The sequence below is a fragment of the Bacillus rossius genome, chromosome 8, assembly GCF_032445375.1.
Source record: "Bacillus rossius redtenbacheri isolate Brsri chromosome 8, Brsri_v3, whole genome shotgun sequence".
NCBI classification, from domain to species: domain Eukaryota; kingdom Metazoa; phylum Arthropoda; class Insecta; order Phasmatodea; family Bacillidae; genus Bacillus; species Bacillus rossius.
In genome coordinates this window covers 57,494,581-57,514,243 of record NC_086336.1, presented here as the reverse complement: position 1 = coordinate 57,514,243, position 19,663 = coordinate 57,494,581, and the positions used below count along the sequence as shown (strand labels likewise).

Genomic DNA, 19,663 nt, shown 5'->3' with positions numbered 1-19,663 from the left:
CACTATTTAACACTTATTTCTAGTTAAATTACATTACTAACCTCTTACTCGTTTCATACAACCAACTGATGCACACGTGGTATATGACGTAGAGCGATAAATACCATCCGGAAATGTGTGTTCGTACTCAAAGGTTTCGGTATACCGTCAGAACGTCATGGTCGGAGTTTAATGAAAAATCTTGTGTCCGTAATTAAGCAGCTTCTTCATGCGGGAATATCTACGACCTTCGAAGTTTACTGTTTTTTTTTTTTTTTTTTTTATCGTAACACGTGTGTTCGTAATCTGCCCGCTGGATAGGTCGTCAGACGGCTTGCAGAGCTCCGCATGTTAACGCTACATTTCTAAACCGCTCAACATTTATTAAAAGAGTCTGAATACAAATAGCTTTTAAGAGCCATTGCACTTGTCCATACAAGTTTCGTTTCATGGTCACCTCAATAAGGTCTAATGTTTGAACATAATGGTGTTTTTACGGACGTTTGTGGGTGTAAAAAAAATTCTGCACACAGTATTTAAAATGATCTAGGGAAGTGCGGGAAGCAATTATCTTCATATTCCAGGATGTAACTAAATGGACAACGCTTTCAGTCCCACAGAGGCGCGTTACCGACGAGGAGAGACTGCACTCCAGTTCGTTGCCTGGCGCGTAGAGGCTATACGGCGTGCGATGCGCGAACCAGTGTCGCCCTTAGCGACGTCGTGCTTTCAGAGCCCGTGGCTCGGCCCAGGCATGTTCAAGTGGTCCAGAAATCGTGCCCACTTCAGACTGACTTCTAACTGGTACATCGCTCGCAACGGCATGAAACCTGACGGCTGAACGCCCTAAAAGCACTGTGTAAGACCAGGGTCGCGCTGTCTTGTATTGCAGTGCTGCAAACGAGCAACTCATCTTACCTAATAACTTAAATACTAACGTACAGACATTTTAAAATAAAGATATATGTACATATATGTTAACGTCTGTCTATAAATCAACCACTTGTGGTTCTGATCATTGACGACACTGAACGATGTATTTTTCGCAACCTCGCGTATGAACTTTGAGTGTTTGCTCATGAGATCGTTCGATATCTATGAATGAAGTAAAGGGTTTATGATAGCTAAAATATGATAAAACGAATCCGCAATTCAAGTTTATCTGAAGATACTGACTGCGTCGATAGTTGTTCCGGATCTTGTGCTCAATATCGTTCTACCATTATTCGTTTTCAATCTCAATTCGTCATCTAAGAAGTCAGTCGGCGGTTGTGCTTCTGGCTGGTCGTTTTCAGCGTAACGAAAAATGCGTCGCTTCACTAACGCTTGCCTGACATATAGGAGTGGGGCGATCAATAGTCCCCCTCCCTCTCTTCATCTCGAGAGCCCCACTCCTGAGAGTCGCACTTTTCGTTAAGCTCCGATGACGCTCGACTTATCCTGCCAACTGTTAAACCACGTAAATTGAACCCGGAAACTTCTTCGCGTATACCTACATTCACTTGTTTTCATTCCAGCGAACACGAGCGCTTTCTAAACCTTTCTCAGTATTTCCTTCCAGCCAATAAGACGTTAAATACAGGATAACTTGTCCCGCAATATGTTATCAACTGTAGAGGAGCGTTTGAAGTAAAAAGGTACAGTTAATCTCAAAAGTATTTGTCCATTAGTTTGGTTGAGACGGGAATTAGTAAAAGATAATATATCATCATCTCTACTCTATATTTCATGCAAGTCGTCAGTCAAACTGTTTTTGACTGCGAACATAAATGAAAAAAAAAAAGTTTTACTGTCGTAGAGTAGAACTAAATAAGACAAGTGTTCGTAAAAAGTTGTCGGTAAAAAGTAACGCAATAGTAGCCGAATCGTCCACTTCGTTGACAGTGTTGAATAATCAAGGCAGAAACGTATCGTATGCACAGATTCAGTGTTAACTTGGGTGTTTGCCAGTAAGTAATCCCTGTGGGGCAGAATGAGCGAGAAAAGAAGACGAACCGTTGTTTTAAGGGAACGCATTACTCAACTTTATACCGGCGGAAAGTGACAACGAAAGAAAGATTGCTTAAACTACAGGAACAGTGATCACTTCAAAAGGAAATGCCTCCAAAAACTGAATTGCTGTGTGTAACTGTCAACTGTTTTTATCATTGTGCTGGACGAATACTTTAGCGTCGTAACGGGATTCTATTTTTTGTTTCTTTTCAGAGCTATTTAAGTAATTAGAATATTTTTTTAATAATAACATAATTTATCATGTTAATTATGCCAGGTAATGTGTATCAAAATACACTTCATTGTAGCATTCACGTTAGTCATCGTTCTTTAATTGTTAATAGCCAGTGGATGAATACATTTGCTAACTGTGTGTACGTGTGAACAGAGCTCCTCAGTAAATATGGCTTCACGGTTCCTCACAGTTCTGTTGCGAAGACAGAAAGTTTGGCCAATATTGCGGACACGTCAATTTTCCGGTTCAACAGTGGCAGTCAACAATTAACCAACAGCGGGGGGACTCTGCGTTTGTTCTGTCGCGTTGCAGGCGCCTGGATGTTATGTCACTTTCACTTCTCGACAGCGGGCGCTAACTGTCGCGCTAACTGTCCGCCAATGGCAGTTCTCAGCTGGAGAGTCAACTGAACCCACTTGTCCTGATCGCACGGGCACGGGCGCGGTGGTTTCACGAACGACAACCGCTCGCGGAGCGAAGTTTAAATCGATTACTCGGGTTCAATTCCCAGCGGGATCGGAACCTGATTTTTTCTCACTCGAGAAACGTGACGGACGTTACCTTGAACTGGTAGAAGGGGCGCAAAGTCTGTAGGATTGGGGTGCTTGTATAATGTAAACTGTCCGTACTTTGGCCTACATACATGCAATGAGCAGAAAATTCAAAATATACAGGAAGTTTTCCATAAAACATCGTTTAGACTTTAACGTTTTAAAACCTCCGTTTTGCAAGCACAAGTGAGTCGATCACTATTAACTTCACTAATTTCGCCAAATTGTATACTATGCTTTAAAGAAGATTTTTTTAATCAAACGATAGAATATTATGGTTTAAAAACTGTTGAAACCAAGATGACTTTTTTTTTTTCATTCATTCTAAGGGGTTGAAGGACGAAATGTTAGTATGCAACAAAACGCTTGTGCACCGTGCAACGAAAATTTAACACACGGAAGTGCGATGAGCGTGCGCGTTCCTGCTGAACCAACGAGTTGAAGTGGTCTTTATGGCGGACCCGCGTGCGGCAGTATGCGCCCATGTATATTCGCCTTCGTGAACATCGAGGACGTACTGAGCGTGTTGGTGTGCCAAATAAAACTTCATGAGTGTGAAACTACCCTGGAATACTTCTGTTGATTTGATAGTCAGAAAAAGAAATAATCATAACCATAAAAATATACTTATAACTTAAAGCCAACAAAATTGTGTTAATTGTGTTAGGTAGTTGTATATATTGGAGGATCCTGCAACAGGAGTATGCATGAGAAGCCAGAAGCCGATGTCCACCATCTTGGATTGTGACGTCACGACCACAATCCTTGATGACCTTGACCTTTGCCATTGAGCCTGGCAGCCATCGTGGATGACCTTGACCCTTCTGCCATTTTGGATTCCAACATTTTTAATTATGACGTCACTTCTGCCTTTTTTTCCTAGAACCTTCCGCCATCTTGGATTCCACTATTTTGTTTACTAGAACTTTCCGTCATTTTGAACCATGCATCACATAAACCATATTGTTTTCGTCTGATGGAGGTCATCACCACCTTGAATTCTGACATCGGAACTACCATCTCGTATTCTAGCACTTGTTAGCAACTGTGTTAGAACAAATTTTGTTGGTTCTATTTAATATTACAAACGCTGCGCTAGATTTTTTTTTTTTTTTTAACATTGCAGTCCAAAAGTAACATGTATTGTGTAGACATTTATTGTTGATTTGAAACGATTTTAGTGCATTAAAACAAAGCAAAAAGTATAACTTCTAACGCATGTACACGCACAATTTTTTTTTATTTCCATACACCGGGATTCGAAGCCAGTAGGCTTATCTGACTGGCAACTACGCTCTCACTTCCCGTGGAGCCCGAAAATGGCGGCCACGTCCGCATCCGGCGACGAACCGGCGAAAGGCGGGTTGCGAAGTTCATTCACATCAGACAACCCGCGAGGAGCTGTGATTGGTTACGAATGCGAAGCACGTCTAATTTGGCCACGTCGTTTTAAAGTGCCATTTCCTGCTGGAGCCAAGTTAGGGGCGCACGCGATCCGACGAGTCAACAATACTTCACTTCCAGCTGACCGTTAAAGTCTGTGCCGGGTAACCCTTTGCGAAATTGTTGCGCTGTCAAATACTTCTCTCCAATACATCTGAAAATAGAGTTGGAGGGGTAGTATTGGACGGAAAATAGCTTCCAATTTTCTCCATCAAATAAATTTGAACAGATAGATTTAAATTAGTTGCAAATCATGTCACGCTATCAAATTCTATTTTGTAATATGAGCTATCTCAAACTTTTAAATTTTAGTCTCAATTTTGAAATTAAATAAAGCATTACAGTTCTGGATGGAATTTTTTTACCTTATTATATTTGAGTCGCTATCGCACTCGCACAGCTGCTTTTATAGTCTAATAATTAATTAATAAAAATAATTTAGTTTTTTATCAGCAGAGCTCTACTAATGTCTACCGTGATTTTTTTACATTTACGTTTTTTTCTTAGGTAGCCTTTAATTTTTATATTTTATATTTAATTTGTGGAAAAAAAAAATATTTTGATGTCACTTCTTTTATTTTTTATCGCCTTAAAATTCCATGCAGACACAGAGAAAATACATGTTGCGGCTCTCAAAAAAAATTGGAGTAACTGTTCATTTAATATTTGGCTCATCTCACTTGTAGGTCTGCCCACCCCAGGTGCTACTGTCCGTCCACGTTTCCGTGCTAACGCTACGCCACTTCCCGTCACGCTGTGATGACGTCACCGCCACGACTCTCCCCCCACCACGCCGGCCGCGAAGCAGGGAGGGAAAGCGCGCGTGCCGGTGTTATCGTCAGCGCGGAGCCGGCCCGGACAGGCGCGCGTCGCGGGAGGGAAAGCGCCCCGCAGCCAATCAGGGCCTCGCATCTGCCGGCCGGGCGGGCGTCTTGCGCAAGGTCCGGCGCCCCGGCGCCCCAGCGCCGGGCCTTCCTGCCACAGCGAAGGCCGTGACCCAGTCGCAGTTGTTTGTTTGTTTACTTATTTACCCGTCCGCCTGTTTCACACGCTCGCTTCACGGACGCACGAGCTCTGAAGCCACGCTGTGTTCACTACGCGAGTAAAATACAGCCAGCTGCATCTCAGGTGTCACCGGCCACGCAAAGCTGTGTTCGCTATGTTGGCGACGTCACCAGGTGTTTGGCTCTGGACTATTGCTTTATATTAGCTTCACCTGTATGTTTGTCTGTCCGTCTGTAACTCTGTCCGTCTGTAACTCTGTCGACTAAGAGTGAGTGGCTCATCACTGTAAAATGTCCCACAAATTTCATTACGTTCGTTAGCCGAGTGGGCACAGTCCGCCCCGTGCTCGCGTGGTGCGCGGACGTGTGCGACGCGACGTGTCTCGTGCGCTGTTACTCTCCTGGTTTAGTGCAAGAGCGAGTTAAGTGTCGTGCGGCTTACACGTTACGTATTCTAAAGGCTTCTTACTGACTTTCGCAGGACCATCATGGCGACTTGCCAACCGACCCCACGAGTGAATACCCTTCGCGTGAAGTGTCAAACCAAACCGCTCGCGTTGGACTTACTCCGATGGCTCGACGAGACCCTTGGGCTGCAGGATGACGAAGTGATTGCTGTACAGGTCGACGGACGCCAACGGTGCGTCTTTGTGAAGTTGACATCATTACTACACTGCGAGAGGATCATCCGAGAGACCGGCGGAACGTCTCAGATACACGCAGCGAGCGGTGAGTCACTACAAGTAGACATAGAACTGGCGCTAGACAACCTGAAAACCGTCCGGGTCGTAAACATTCCCGTGGAAGTACCAAATGAACGGATTGTTTACTCGCTCACTCCGTACGGAAAGATACACACGTGCGTGGACGAAATGTGGGGGGTGTATCGCAAGTTCAAAGCCAAGACAGGGGTACGAATAGTGAAAATGGAACTCAATCAAAATATTCCCTCACAGCTGGTAGTCGATGGGCATCACGGGTTCGTAGTGTATGACGGACAACTCCAGACCTGCAGTCACTGCTCGCAGGCGGGACACCACCGCGCGGCCTGCCCCACTCTTCCGCGCGAGCGGTCGGGCGCGCAGAGCAGTCGCTCGACAGAACCGGCCCACCACCTCTGGGGCGAGCTTACATCCGCCGGCACAAACTCTGACGTCAGAAGACAGGGAGGAGAGGCCTTATGAGGCGGTCCCACTCAAAACTCTGCTGTCCACCATTACCGCATCACCTCTTGCTCCGACTCAACAGGACATGCCCGCCCCGGATATACGACTCGATACGCCCATTGACATGGAGGATGACGGAATGTCCGAATGCTCACAGGAGGCGCACTCCACCAACCCCCGCTCAGGCAAAAAGTCCGGTGGGCGTGAACGGCCCCCGAGCGGGCGCAAGGACAAAAAGGCCCGTCATGCGAGTCGCAGTCCAAGTCGCGACACCGCCCTACCGGACAGCCCGCGTTCACAACGTGAATATTCACTCCGCATTGCCCAGCATGCGATCGAGCAAATCAAGGGGGGCGCGATCAGCATAACGGAACAGAGTGGGGGAGGGAATGACGTAGCTAGTAGCAAAGACGTAGCGGATGACTAGAGTTTTAACAATTGCCACTGTCAACATTTGTGCAATTGAAGCTCCTTTCAAATTTCATGCTTTACACAGCATTGTACGTGTGCACGCTATCGACGTACTATTTTTACAAGAGTGTGCGCTAGAGCGGCTACCATATTTTGACCAATATAATGTGTACCCCAACATCGGCCCTCAAGGGAGAGGAACCATTGTTGTCACAAAGAACCATCTTGAACTCACGCACATCAGAGCGCACGCATCTGGGAGAATAATCTCTGGCACACTCATAGCGCTCAATCCCTCCAGCGCTACTGGCAGGAGCATCATCGGACAATGTGTGAATGTCTATGCCCCCTCTGGCTCTCAGCGTCGAACAGAACGCCAGGAATTTTTTCACCAGGAAATCCTTCCATTTATAAGGAATGATGGCACGGGTCTTATTCTAGGTGGAGATTTCAATTGTATCATTACACCCAGTGATCACGTTGGTGGACACTACCCCATTAACACGGCACTGCATGAGCTCGTTACTGCCATTGATGTGGAGGACATGGTCGACATTCTTCAAGTACCCACACCACATTACACCTTTCATGCCTATTCATCTAGTTCGCGCCTAGACAGGTTTTATATGTCCCGCACGCATCGACACAACGCGCGATCATATGATGTGGTGCCAGTGGCTGTCACGGATCATTACATGGTCGTTTGTACTGTGGCTGCTCCGGAGGTTTCACCCACACCTGGGCGTAACTACTGGAGACTACAAACATGCTTGTTGGGTCAAACTGAAGTGGACAATGATTTTCATCGGCGCTGGTCTCATTGGTTGCGATGTAAACAGAGGTACGCGGACACAGCGGATTGGTGGGATGGCTGCGTCAAACCAGGTCTGGCCAAATTATTTAAGCACCATGGCGGGCGTTGTAGACGGGAGCAGGACTCCCTTCTCTATTTGCACGAGAGGGCCCTGCGGGAATTAAGTACGCATCCAACCGCAGTTACCAATCCGAGGGATCAAGCCCGTCGCCTTAAGGAACGGATCATCGCCATACACCGAGTGAACATGGAAAGTCGCATTGTATTCAATAACACCAAGAGTGCGCTACAGCAAGAAAGGCTTAGCATTCACTCCCTCATGCGAGATCGGAAGAGGCGTACACGAAGGCACATCAGCTCGGTTGTGGACGCGAATGGCACGGTCGTAAGGGATTCCACAACCATCCTCGCAGCATTTACAAGTAGTTACAAGGAACTCTATGCGGACCACGACATTGACTATGATGAAGGGACGTCATTCCTCGATGTATATGACAGCAGCCTTGACGACATAGCACAGCACCATCTGGAGGCCGACCCAACTGACGAAGAGATCACACACAGCGTTCGGAGGGCCCCAAAAACCAAATCCCCTGGTGTGGACGGTATCCCCTACGAATTCTACCAGCACTATTGGCCAACGATTCGAGAGGAATTTTGCGAAATGGCGCGCACGGTCATTCGACGAGGGCGTCTGTGCAGCACGCAAACAGAGGGAATCATTGTGCTCATACCCAAGGTACCACAGCCACGTGAAGTAGCCCACTATAGGCCTATCACGCTTCTGTGTGCTGACTACAAAATCATCGCACGGGTGTATGCCAATCGTATTAAATCAGCGCTGTCTGATGTCATCGGGCCGGACCAACATTGTATTGTGCAGGGGACGTCCATCACACATGGCACTTCTGCGCTCCGCGATGTGCAGCTCCTGGCGCGCACAACGCCGGGCGCTGTCGCCCTCCTGAACATTGATCTTGAGAAGGCCTTTGACCGGGTGCAATGGAGCTTCCTCGACAGGGTGCTCGAGCACCTTTGCTTCCCTCCGACAGTTCGAGCTGTCCTACGCACGTTCCGTGAGAACCTAACCTCGAAGATGTCCATCAATGGTTGTTTTGGTGACAAATTTCCGATTCGCTCCTCTGTCCGACAAGGGTGCCCGCTCTCGATGGTACTTTTCGTCCTTTATATTGAGCCCCTTATAAGGAAATTTAACTCTACTCTCTCAGGACTGAGTATTCAAGGGAATCCTTTAACGTGCATTGGGTATGCAGATGATGTTACGGTCGTTGTGCGTAGTGACCATGAACTCACGGCCGCTCATGCTATTCTTGTGGCCTTCCACAAGGCAACGCATGCAAAATGCAACTTCGCGAAAACCAAAGTGTTGAATCTGAAAGCAGCGCCAGATGTGATTGTGCCACAGCATTCATTCGTGTCTACGGATGCGATCAGGACACTTGGAATACTTTTCACGGGTGACATCGGTCATACCATTCAAGAGAACTGGGACGGAGTGGTGCGGAAAGTTCGTGGTAGCCTGCTTGAGTCACACCTTAGAAACCTCAACATCATCCAACGTGTATATATCGTTAACATGTACTCCCTTTCACAACTCTGGTACATGGCACAGGTGTTCCCCATGCCAGCTGCGATTGCAGCTCAAATCAGGCAAATCATTGGATGGTTTATCTGGAAAGGATTCCTCTTCAAGGTCAGCCGCGATCAGCTGACGATGCCTGTCAGTAAAGGTGGTCTCGGACTCATTGAGCATGAGCAAAAAGCACGAGCCTTGTTCCAGAAATGCGTCATACAACGTGTCTTACAGGGTGGTCGCTCCTCGGCTTTGTACACAGCTGCATGGGGCGCCAGGGAGCGCCTACCCCGACACTACAAGTCCGCCGCCGATCACCTTCGCACGACGATTTCCGAACTTCCCGAAGGTACGCATGTCTCCACACGACAACTGTATGGTTTCCAGCGACGAGCAACACCCTCTGTGCCGAATATTCAGAATAAGATCCTTTCTTTGCGTTGGCTGAACATATGGAAAAACGTTTCTGATCCTGAATTACCTACTCATCTCCGTGCCGAAGCTTTCACATTTGTCAACGACCTGACACCCACCCTTTATCGCAAGAAACGCATTGCGTTATCCCAGGATGACCACTGCGAACTCTGTGGCTACCGTGACACCGCCCTCCATCGCATATGTGCTTGCTCATTCTCGCGCCCCTTGTGGGAGTGGTGTAAAACCAAACTCTCCAGACTGCTCGGCCTACCTCCACGGGACGTGTGCGCGGACCGCATGTGCTACCTCGACATCACGGCCTTCCCTACCGTGAAGAGGCGGGCGGCTGTGTGGCTGATGGCGAATTTGATAGCTTTTGTGCTCAAAACTCAAGTGCCATACTTCTTGCGGGACTTCATATCCCAGCTACGACGTGACAGATGGTCTATGGTAAAAAACAATACGTTAAGAAGGAGGTTTGGACATTACCTTTTCATGTTTTGAAATTTGTACAGATGGTGTGGGACTGTGTTAATCCGCAGGGGCGAGGTATCAGTATCGTGTAACCCATTTGTGCTGACTGTAATCTGATGTGAGCTGTAATGTTATGTACATGCACATGATATCACAATAAACTAATAAATTAAAAAAAAAAAAAAAGTGGTCTAAGGCGCGCGACTTCTGTGACGTCAGCTTTCGGATTCAGCGATCGTGGGTTCTACTCCCGGCCACGCCGAAAAAAAAAGTTTTTTTTTTCCGGTAAATTCTAAGATTATATACATACATCTAACTGTAAATGATTCGGAGAGACTTTACCATTTCTTTGTGACGTTGCAACTCCAAATAGTTATCTCAGATGGTAATAGGTAGTGTCGGTAACTCATTTCCCTATGATAATTATACATAAATATAGTTTAAAAAACTAAAAAAACATGCTTTTAAAGAATATCAAACTAAAAAGTTAAAAATAAATATAGTTTAAAAAACTAAAAAAACATGCTTTTAAAGAATATCAAACTAAAAAGTTAAAAATAAATATAGTTTAAAAAACTAAAGAAACATGCTTTTAAAGATTATTAAACTAAAAAGTAAAAATAATTTTAAAATTTAATTTATGACAATAGTATATAAGCAATACTAGTATAAATGAGAACAAAGCATGGGGCGCTTAATATACAAAAAATATGGCACAAAGCGCCTCAAGCTTTTTTCTCATTTATACTAGTATTGCTTATATACTATTGTCATAAATTAAATTTTAAAATTATTTTTTACTTTTTAGTTTAATAATCTTTAAAAGCATGTTTCTTTAGTTTTTTAAACTATATTTATTTTCTTTCTAAAACGTCGTTGACTTCACGCTTGCGTAACAATTAGATTTACCGATTCTATTTCACAGTTAAAATATTAAGTACTTTTTATTAGTGGTTCAAAAACGTCCCATTAATTCATAACTAGAGACAGGAAAAATTCGCGGGTTCATTTCGCGATAGGCTAGAATCCAAGTGCGTGTAACTTATTGCCGCTTCAGTGATTGGAACACAAGTTTGCCCTGAAGGACTGTGAGCCAATGAATGACCCTCAACGTAAGAAGTATCGAATCATAAGCATCCAAGTTAGCAGGTGTCACGATTCAGTAGCCAAATGAGCTGGTTTTAATATTCCCGCGTACATAGAGGAACGTGGAGTCCATCCTAAGATGTCATTCAAACCGCGAATTTTTCCAATCACTATTCATAACTAGGGACCGGAAAAATTCGCGGGTTCAATGACCTCTAGCATGAACTCCATAGTTCTATGTACACTCATTCAAATGTCACCCACTCATTGGCTGCTGTCTTGTGAGACGTCGTAACGTAGCAGTCTGTGATTTGATGCTACTTTAGTTGAGTTTTTCCTTTGAATATATATACTGTATAGAAGTCGCGAGTGGATAGGATTTACTCTACGTTTTTCAGAAGCGTATGATGAGCAGCTTGGGAACTTCACCGCTGCAGTGCGCTGCCGTAACGCCCTGTATCGTCTTAGTTGTTATTTACACGTTAGAGCGCAGCAATGTCGCCCGCTGTCATTCCCCGCATCCCCCATTTATCATTCACTGCAACTCATGGTCGTTCAACGGGAGGGGGAAGGGGTGTTTGAAGAGTTCGACACTTGTCCGCCAGGGACCACCACAAGTCGATACCCTAGAGATGGTGGCGATTGCGGCGGTGAATTAACCAACTACCTCAAAACCGTATTAGAAATTTTAACCTGGGCTGGCGACTTCTATACAGTATATATATTCAAAGGTTTTTCTCATTGGCCCAGAGTCACCCAGGTGAGTTGTGAGCCAATAGCAGAGGCAGCACTGAGGTATAACTATTTGAATTCTAGCCTATCGCGAAATGAATCCGCGAATTTTTCCGGTCTCTATTCATAACACTGCAGTAAAAAAAAAAAAGTTTGTAAAACTGTAATAAAATAAGGGATGATGAGAAGACATGGGAACTGTCCGGCGGGGAGGTACGGACTCACCGTCGGCGTAGCTGGGCGGCAGCAGGCGGCGGAACGGCTCGCCGCGGGCCCCCCAGCGCGGGTGCCGCACGTTGTTGCAGGCGCCGTCGTGGGTGCGGTACCTGCCGGGGGGGCAGGGACCCCCCTGCCGGGAGGGCGGGCACGGCCCCCACCTGCGGAGCGGAGACCAGCCGCGCCTCGCAACTTGCAGCACGCAGACAACAACTGAAGCCCACCGCACACGGTACAATATGTTCTACTAGTTTGCTTACTGGTTTCTGTACTGTGATAGGCCACAAGCTGAAACACTAGGCGCGCTACAAGTTTCTGCTGCACACGATTCTAGCTGCCTTACTAGTTTCGTTAAGAGAATATTCTCCACAACAAATTTTTATTATGATATTTCACTTTTTTTTTTTTACTGCATACAAACAAGGCTCTTCTTTGTGTGCATTTATTAAAACGAGGAGTTGGTCACTATTCCACTTCTTTCCGTCCATGTTTATCACGAAATGCGCGCTTAAAATGTGTAAACAACCCCTCATGCTGTTTTCGTGAGTTCTGATTGATTGGCCACTCCTTAAATATTGGAACACACCAAGCAACGAAAATAGGACGCAGTCTATTACGCAAAACCAGTAGCCCAGCTATACAGCTACTAGTATCCAGTTTGAATTCGAGTGAAGAAACTAGTAGTAGAGCCAGTACGACTCCTAGCTTACAATGTTGTAAGGAATATTGTACCGTGTGCGGCGGGCTTGACACACAACTTGATGCTTGTATTCCAAGGCACATATAAAAGGGTTTAGTTGAGTGCACGACAGGACACGGCCAGTCCCTTATTTTTAGGGAACGCGTTTAGGTATCTGTTGCCGAACTGTTGCCCAAATTACGCGCATGCGCAAAGCTCACTTTTTCATTGATTTCGACCAGAAGGTGGACCCTTGTCTGGCGCCATTAACTTACTCAAAGTATTTTTTTTTACCATCGTATTGGTGTGTCAAATGAAGCTTGATGATAGCGGAACTACCCTGGAATATATTCTGCACACTTTAATGGTAATTTAAAGAAGTAATCACAAATTTAAAAGTCCTTGAGAAAATGTTTTTTTTTTTTTTTTTACCATCGTATTGGTGTGCCAAATAAAACTTGATGATAGCGAAAATACCTTGGAATCTATTCTGCACACTTAAATGGTCATAAAAAGAAGTAATCACAACTTTAAAAGTACTTGAGAATATTAGAAATGCGGTTTTTTTTTGTGCAATGATGCTCCTATCTCTAGTATTTCTGCCGTAACAATGGTTGCGAACATTCCTCTATAAAGCGTTTAAAAACCAGTTTCTAGCCTCGCGCAGGGCGCCGTTTATTAAATGTCGGTTGCCGGTTTGTTTCCTTACTGGGACTCCTTCTGAAATACGACCCGCAAGTTATGTTAAAGGTTATATCCCAACAAGGTGGTGCTTATTCGCTACCTTACCCGAACGTTTTGGAATACCGCCCTTAGAACCTTTATAACTTAGAAACCCACAACGCCGAACCACATAACTGACACTGACTGTCGTAGACACTCGTATCTTGAAACAATCAAAATTTAGTATCACTTAAATTAGACAATTTTTTCTCGTGTGCTTTTAAGATACGTGTTTATAAGTCGCGTGTTTTTATGTTATGACACACACATGCATCGCAACTCACACACGAAGACGAATAATCTCACAGAAGACGCTGATGTTTTAGACCAGAGATTCCGCGGAATATTTAAAAGGTAAGTTGATCTACGAACACGTATATTTTTAATGGGTAAACAAACATCTTAGCTTCCGGTGTACGGCATTTGGTAGGAGTAATTTCGAAACGGAAGTCGAATGGAACGGAAATATGTAACCACGGTGCTGCCATCTGTGGCGGTTGGCGCAAACAAAAGTTAACAGAGACAAAGGGAAACTTGTAGTTTTAACTGTATAATGAATTATAACAAGATGGGCAATATTTTAATAAAAATTCCTTGTCGAAAATCAGGTCCAAATACCAGGTTTAGTATTCTTTTAAAGACTTATTTCGCTTTTAACAAACCGTTTAATTATATAGTTTAATATTTCGCTCTGCAAATCGAATGATTGGATAGTCGACGTAGCTGCTCCGGCAGCGAATTCTAGTGGCGGGTATGGAAACTACTTGTGATTTCTGTAAAGAAATGAAGTTAATTGAAAACACAATTTGCATACATTTATCACACTCGGTATTGTTTTCAAGAATTCCACGTCAAATTTCGTGTCCGAGTTTTGTTTGTTCGTTACCGAGGTTAGATGTTGCACATCACTGGTGAATACTGAAATACTGGCTCACTTTTTTTAAGACATTACCAATCAGGCCCCTGCTACCCTCAGCATCCACCAATAATAGGTTTCCACTCATTTCAAGGACATTCTGTATTTTTATTGAATGTATGAAATTACGCTTGTCTGATGCTAAAACATTTTAAAATTCTGAACTTGAACTATCCTATATAAAACCACATCAAACTATCTATCTTTCTTTTTATGATACAATAATCCACGTTTGCGACCAGCAAAGCGTAGTTAAGTTTTTATTACTTCATTAAAAAATACAGCAGCAAAAACCAATATATCGTAAAGTGATTTTTTTATGGTTTGGCAGATGATTTAGTACAATTTTCGTCATCGATCTTCCCTAATGGAACTTGGTGGCTGGTGCAAGCGTATGAAATGTGCATTAAGAACCACATATCATATGGACGTTTCCTGATCGCAGTTGGATCTGGCCGTTTGCTCAGAATAGATTTGTATGTTTCCGGGTTCCGCGCGCGCTCGCACGTGCTCTATGGAAGTGAGGTGGTTTCTTTGGCCTTGGGCGCGGCGTTTTCCCTTCGTGTGCCGTACCCGTTATAAACATGTTTATCACGTGGTGCTTAGCGAACTGCACCAGCGTAGTTGTGATGACTGATGTTTTCAGAACAGTTGGTGTGTAACCGGACCGTGTCAAGTCGACACTGTTTGGTTCCTTAAGGGCCTGACTGATATCTAGCACTGCCAGTCTGTCCGAGCGACGCTTTCCCACTGAACTACGGAGCCCGGCTCGTTAAGACATTTGCCCTGCACTATACAGTGGAGCCCGACTCGTCAGACATTTTCCCTGCACTATACAGAGTGTCCCATATCTCAAAGTCAAGTCAAGAACAATTTATCGGTCAGTTAACTACTGCTCTGCTATATAAAAATTTCATGGTTTTCAAGTTATAAGCTTTTTTTTTTTTTAAGTTTTTTAATTTTCCACCAAAAAATTATTTGATAGTGCGGCATCAATTTTTGCTACGTAATCAACAATTCAAAATAATATCAAACACTCTAAACTTTTAAGGGAAATATTATTTGGAAGACTTAATGCGGAACAATATTTTAATCGGTTAAAATTGACCGTAAAAATCCATTTCGGCAAAGTTTACAGAAGTAGTTAGAATCCGAAGTACCTATTAAATATTGTGATCGATTAAACATTTTCTCATTTTTCATGCAGCGAAAATATTATGAATGTTTTTAAATTAATGCATCCAGCAATTAATAGCTTAGAACGAATTACGCATTATGCCAAATAAGATAATTATTAAATTTGTTTTGACCTTCAAAAACATATTTTTATCCCTTGCACATATAACGTGGTCGTATAAACATTTGCTTTACACCAAGGTTTAAGATAATGATAAATTTGTTTAAAATAAATTCTAACGGATTTGATACTTAGAAAGTTTAGAATATATATGTAAACCGTGTTTTTACAGTAATAATTCGTTTCATCAAAAGTTGTTTGGTTAGATTTAGATAAAGTTTAGGATTTATACAATACATTGTAACAGATTTTATAGTATACTTTCAAACATTATTTCTACCCTTTGCAGTAATGGTTGGTTAGATAAAAATTTATTTTAACAAAAGTTTGAGACAACATTTAGAAGGTTAAACAAAATTATGAATGAATTCGATAGCGTACATGGAAATGTAAAGTTTTATTTTTTTTCTTATTCCAACCCGATATTTTTTTAATCCCTTTCAATATTTGTTTGTATTATCAAAAATTGTTTCCTACAAAAGTTTTAGATAAAAATTATAAGATTTACAACAAATCATTTGAACAGATTTGATGGTGTGCTTACTAAGGACGTTATGGATTTATTTTCGTATTTTTACCCATTTCTACCCACCCTTTGCAGTGGTTGGTTGTATCATAAATTGTTTCAGACAAATGTTTTAGGTAATATTTGCAGATTTGCAAACAATTTGATCGGATTTAATAATGTGCCTACTTACGGGGTTATGCATTTTTATTTGGCATTCAACCCTGGTTTATCCCATCCCTTGTAATAATGGTAGGTCCTATAAAAATTATTTCAGACGAAGGTTGTGGATAATAATTCATGGTTTTGCAATACATTAGAACGAATTTTGATAGTGTATATGTTAGGATAATTATGAATTTATTTTATTTCCACTCCTGTTTTTTCCAACCTCCTGCAGCAATGGCTCATCTGATCGAAATATTTTTTATTTCAAAGTTTTAGATAAAAATTATAAAATTTACAAACAATCTGAACGGATTTGGTGGTGGGATTACTAAGGTAGTTATGAATTTATTTTTGTATTTTAACCCCTCTTTATCCACCTTTTGCAGCAATTGTTAGTTGTATCAAAAATTGTTTCAGACAAAAGTTTTAGATAGTATTTATAAGGTTTACAAACAATTCGAACGGATTTAAAGGTGTAATTAATAAGGGAGTTAATTTTTTTTGGCCTTCAACCCCTGTTATTTTCCACCCTTTGCAATAATAGTTGGTCGTATAAAAATTTATTTCAGACGAAATTTGTAAATAAAAATGTATGGTTTTACAATAAATTAAATATACATGGTAAGAAATTTATGAATTTTCTTTTAATCCTGTTTCTGCAATGGTTCATGTATAAAAAATTGTTTTAGACAAATTTTTTAGATAAAAATTACGCCATTTACAAATAATCTGAACGGATATGCTAGTGTGCTTACTAAGGAAGTTATGATTTTTTTTGTCCTCCTATCCTTGTTTTTTCCACCTCTAGCAATCATGGTTAGTCGTTTAAAAATGTTTTTAGACAAAAGATTTTGATACATATTACCCTCACGAGTCGAAATACTTTTGAAAGGATGTGATATTCATTATATTATGGAAGTTATAACGAATTATTATATCTATTTTTCGAAAAACAGATTTTTCATGATTATTATTTTATGTATCAGATTAGAAGATTTTTTTTCCCAAAATTACGGCAACGGACTATGAAATGAAAAACTATATAAAAAATTTCCGGAAGTCGCACCATGGTAACGGCTACAATCGGTAGTGTTTCTTCGAAATCATACCTAAAAATCACTTTGTTAATTCAGCAAGTTATTCGAGAAGATGGCTAACTAAAGTAAATAACTTGCTAAGTTAGCGAAGTAATTTTTTTACAGTGTGAATAGTCAAAGTTACCCGGTAAAATATTGTTACAGCATAAATAGTGCAAATTTTGTTTTCCAAAAGAATATCTTGTTGGTTTTTATTTTGAATACCTAGTTATTAGTAGTATGGTTATTTATAATTCTGTAGCAAAATTTTTTAGTCACTGTATCTATTGATTCGGTGCAGGGTGGGGAAGTAAAAACTTTTAAAAAACGCTTAAAACTCAAAAACTACGAGGCTTTTAGAATTTTGGTTTTTCGATTCAAAATAATAATTAATAGGCCTATCACTGTTTTCGGCTTTACGTTGAGTTATGGAACACCCATATAATAAGGGTAGTCAAAAACCTAGTAAGCTTGTTCCTCTATAATGTTTGTAGACGGTTTAAAAATACTGCGCCCGATTATGCATTTTTTTTTAAATTTAGAAGAAAATAACACTAGGGCATTAAAATTTTCCTGTGTTTGTGATCCAGACGACAGGAGATCGAATTGTTGAAGAAGAGAGCTTAGATTTGATTCTCGAGCGAGACAAAATTTAAACAGGATAAAATTTATAATTAGCAAAAAAAATAATATATATAGTGGTACCTGGGCACACTTGCGGTGTACAGAACGTTAGAAGAACCCATGTGATTTGAAAACTGCTCAAGATATCCGAGCCGAGTCTTTTTACGAATAGCATTTAAGAATACGCTGATGCAGTATGAGTAGTAATGTTTCCGTATTTAGTTTTTTTAACTGTATTTTAAGAAGAGTGAAAATGGCTGAAACGTATGATTTCAGAGAAAATTTTTAGGCCGGAAACATCCTGTACAGATTCTTGAAAGAACTCAAGGAACTCACATTACACCTTTATCCGCATACATCCACCCTATATGTCATGGTTATCGTTCAAATGACACAGTTGCCCTATGCACGATGAGAAGACTGCGCGCCAATCCACAGAATTGCACTTACAGTCGACACCGCGCTAGAAGCACCAACGAGCGTCGCACGTATAACTCCGCCGCGCACCAACACAAACGCACCCTTGACTAGGCGGTGCCCTTAAGATTCGACAGATTGCAGCGGAAAAGAAAACGTGTAATTGAAAAAAATAAAATAAAAAGATGACGCTTTTAGCCTTGCAGCGGAAATTCCGAGAATCTCTCTTAAGAGATGGCGTGAGTGAGAGAGAGAGAGAGAGAGAGATTGGCTTATTTAATTATTGTTGCGTGAGCGTCGCCTTTAATGTATTGCTTCAAAGAACTAAGTGAAAGCAGTAATCTGAGCTGTAAGGAGAGGTTTAACGGCATCCGCCCGGCAAGGATTCGCGACCGCTCGATGCGCGCCACGCGAGAAACGCCCTTCCGAAGGTCGGCGATTTGTTTGGCATCCGACCCTCGCCTGCTCCAGACCGCCTGCGGGCCTTGGGAGCGCGGCTTCCCGACTGCCTTTCACCGGGCGGCAGGGGCGGGCGAAGTCCCAGGGACCCCGGGAACCCCCGCTGCGAAGAGGCGCGCATTCCTCCGTGTGGCGGCGAGGACGCTGGGGTCGCCGCGGGGGCGATTGTCACGGCACCGCAACAATACATGTGCGCTGTACATTTTTTTGTAAATGGAAGAGAAATATTCACGTGCATTTGTTCAGCGAAGCATCCAGGATTGTAACCGCACCGCGAAATGCACGTGTGCTGTACTTTTTTTTTTTTTTTTTTGTAAATGGAAAGGAAATATTCACGTGCATTTGTTCAGCGAAGCAAACCAGGATTGTCACCGCACCGAAACAATGCACGTGTGCTGTACTTTTTTTTTTTTTGTAAATGGAAAGGAAATATTCACGTGCATTTGTTCAGCGAAGCAAACCAGGATTGTCACCGCACCGAAACAATGCACGTGTGCTGTACATTTTTTTTTTTTTTGTAAATGGAAAGGAAATATTCACGTGCATTTGTTCAGCGAAGCAAACCAGGATTGTCACCGCACCGAAACAATGCACGTGTGCTGTACATTTTTTTTTTTTTTGTAAATGGAAAGGAAATATTCACGTGCATTTGTTCAGCGAAGCAAACCAGGATTGTCACCGCACC

At 42.5% G+C, this 19,663-nt stretch overlaps 1 protein-coding gene across 1 annotated transcript in view; it reads right to left on the bottom strand.

Annotated features, from left to right (window-relative positions):
- Positions 1–19,663, bottom strand: part of LOC134535003 (probable oxidoreductase PXDNL) — a 145,000-nt gene that overhangs the window by 30,586 nt on the left and 94,751 nt on the right. The window contains exon 4 of the mRNA XM_063373810.1: positions 12,124–12,275. Within this exon, the coding sequence (XP_063229880.1) occupies positions 12,124–12,275 (152 nt within the window). The remainder of the gene's footprint in view (positions 1–12,123; positions 12,276–19,663) is intronic.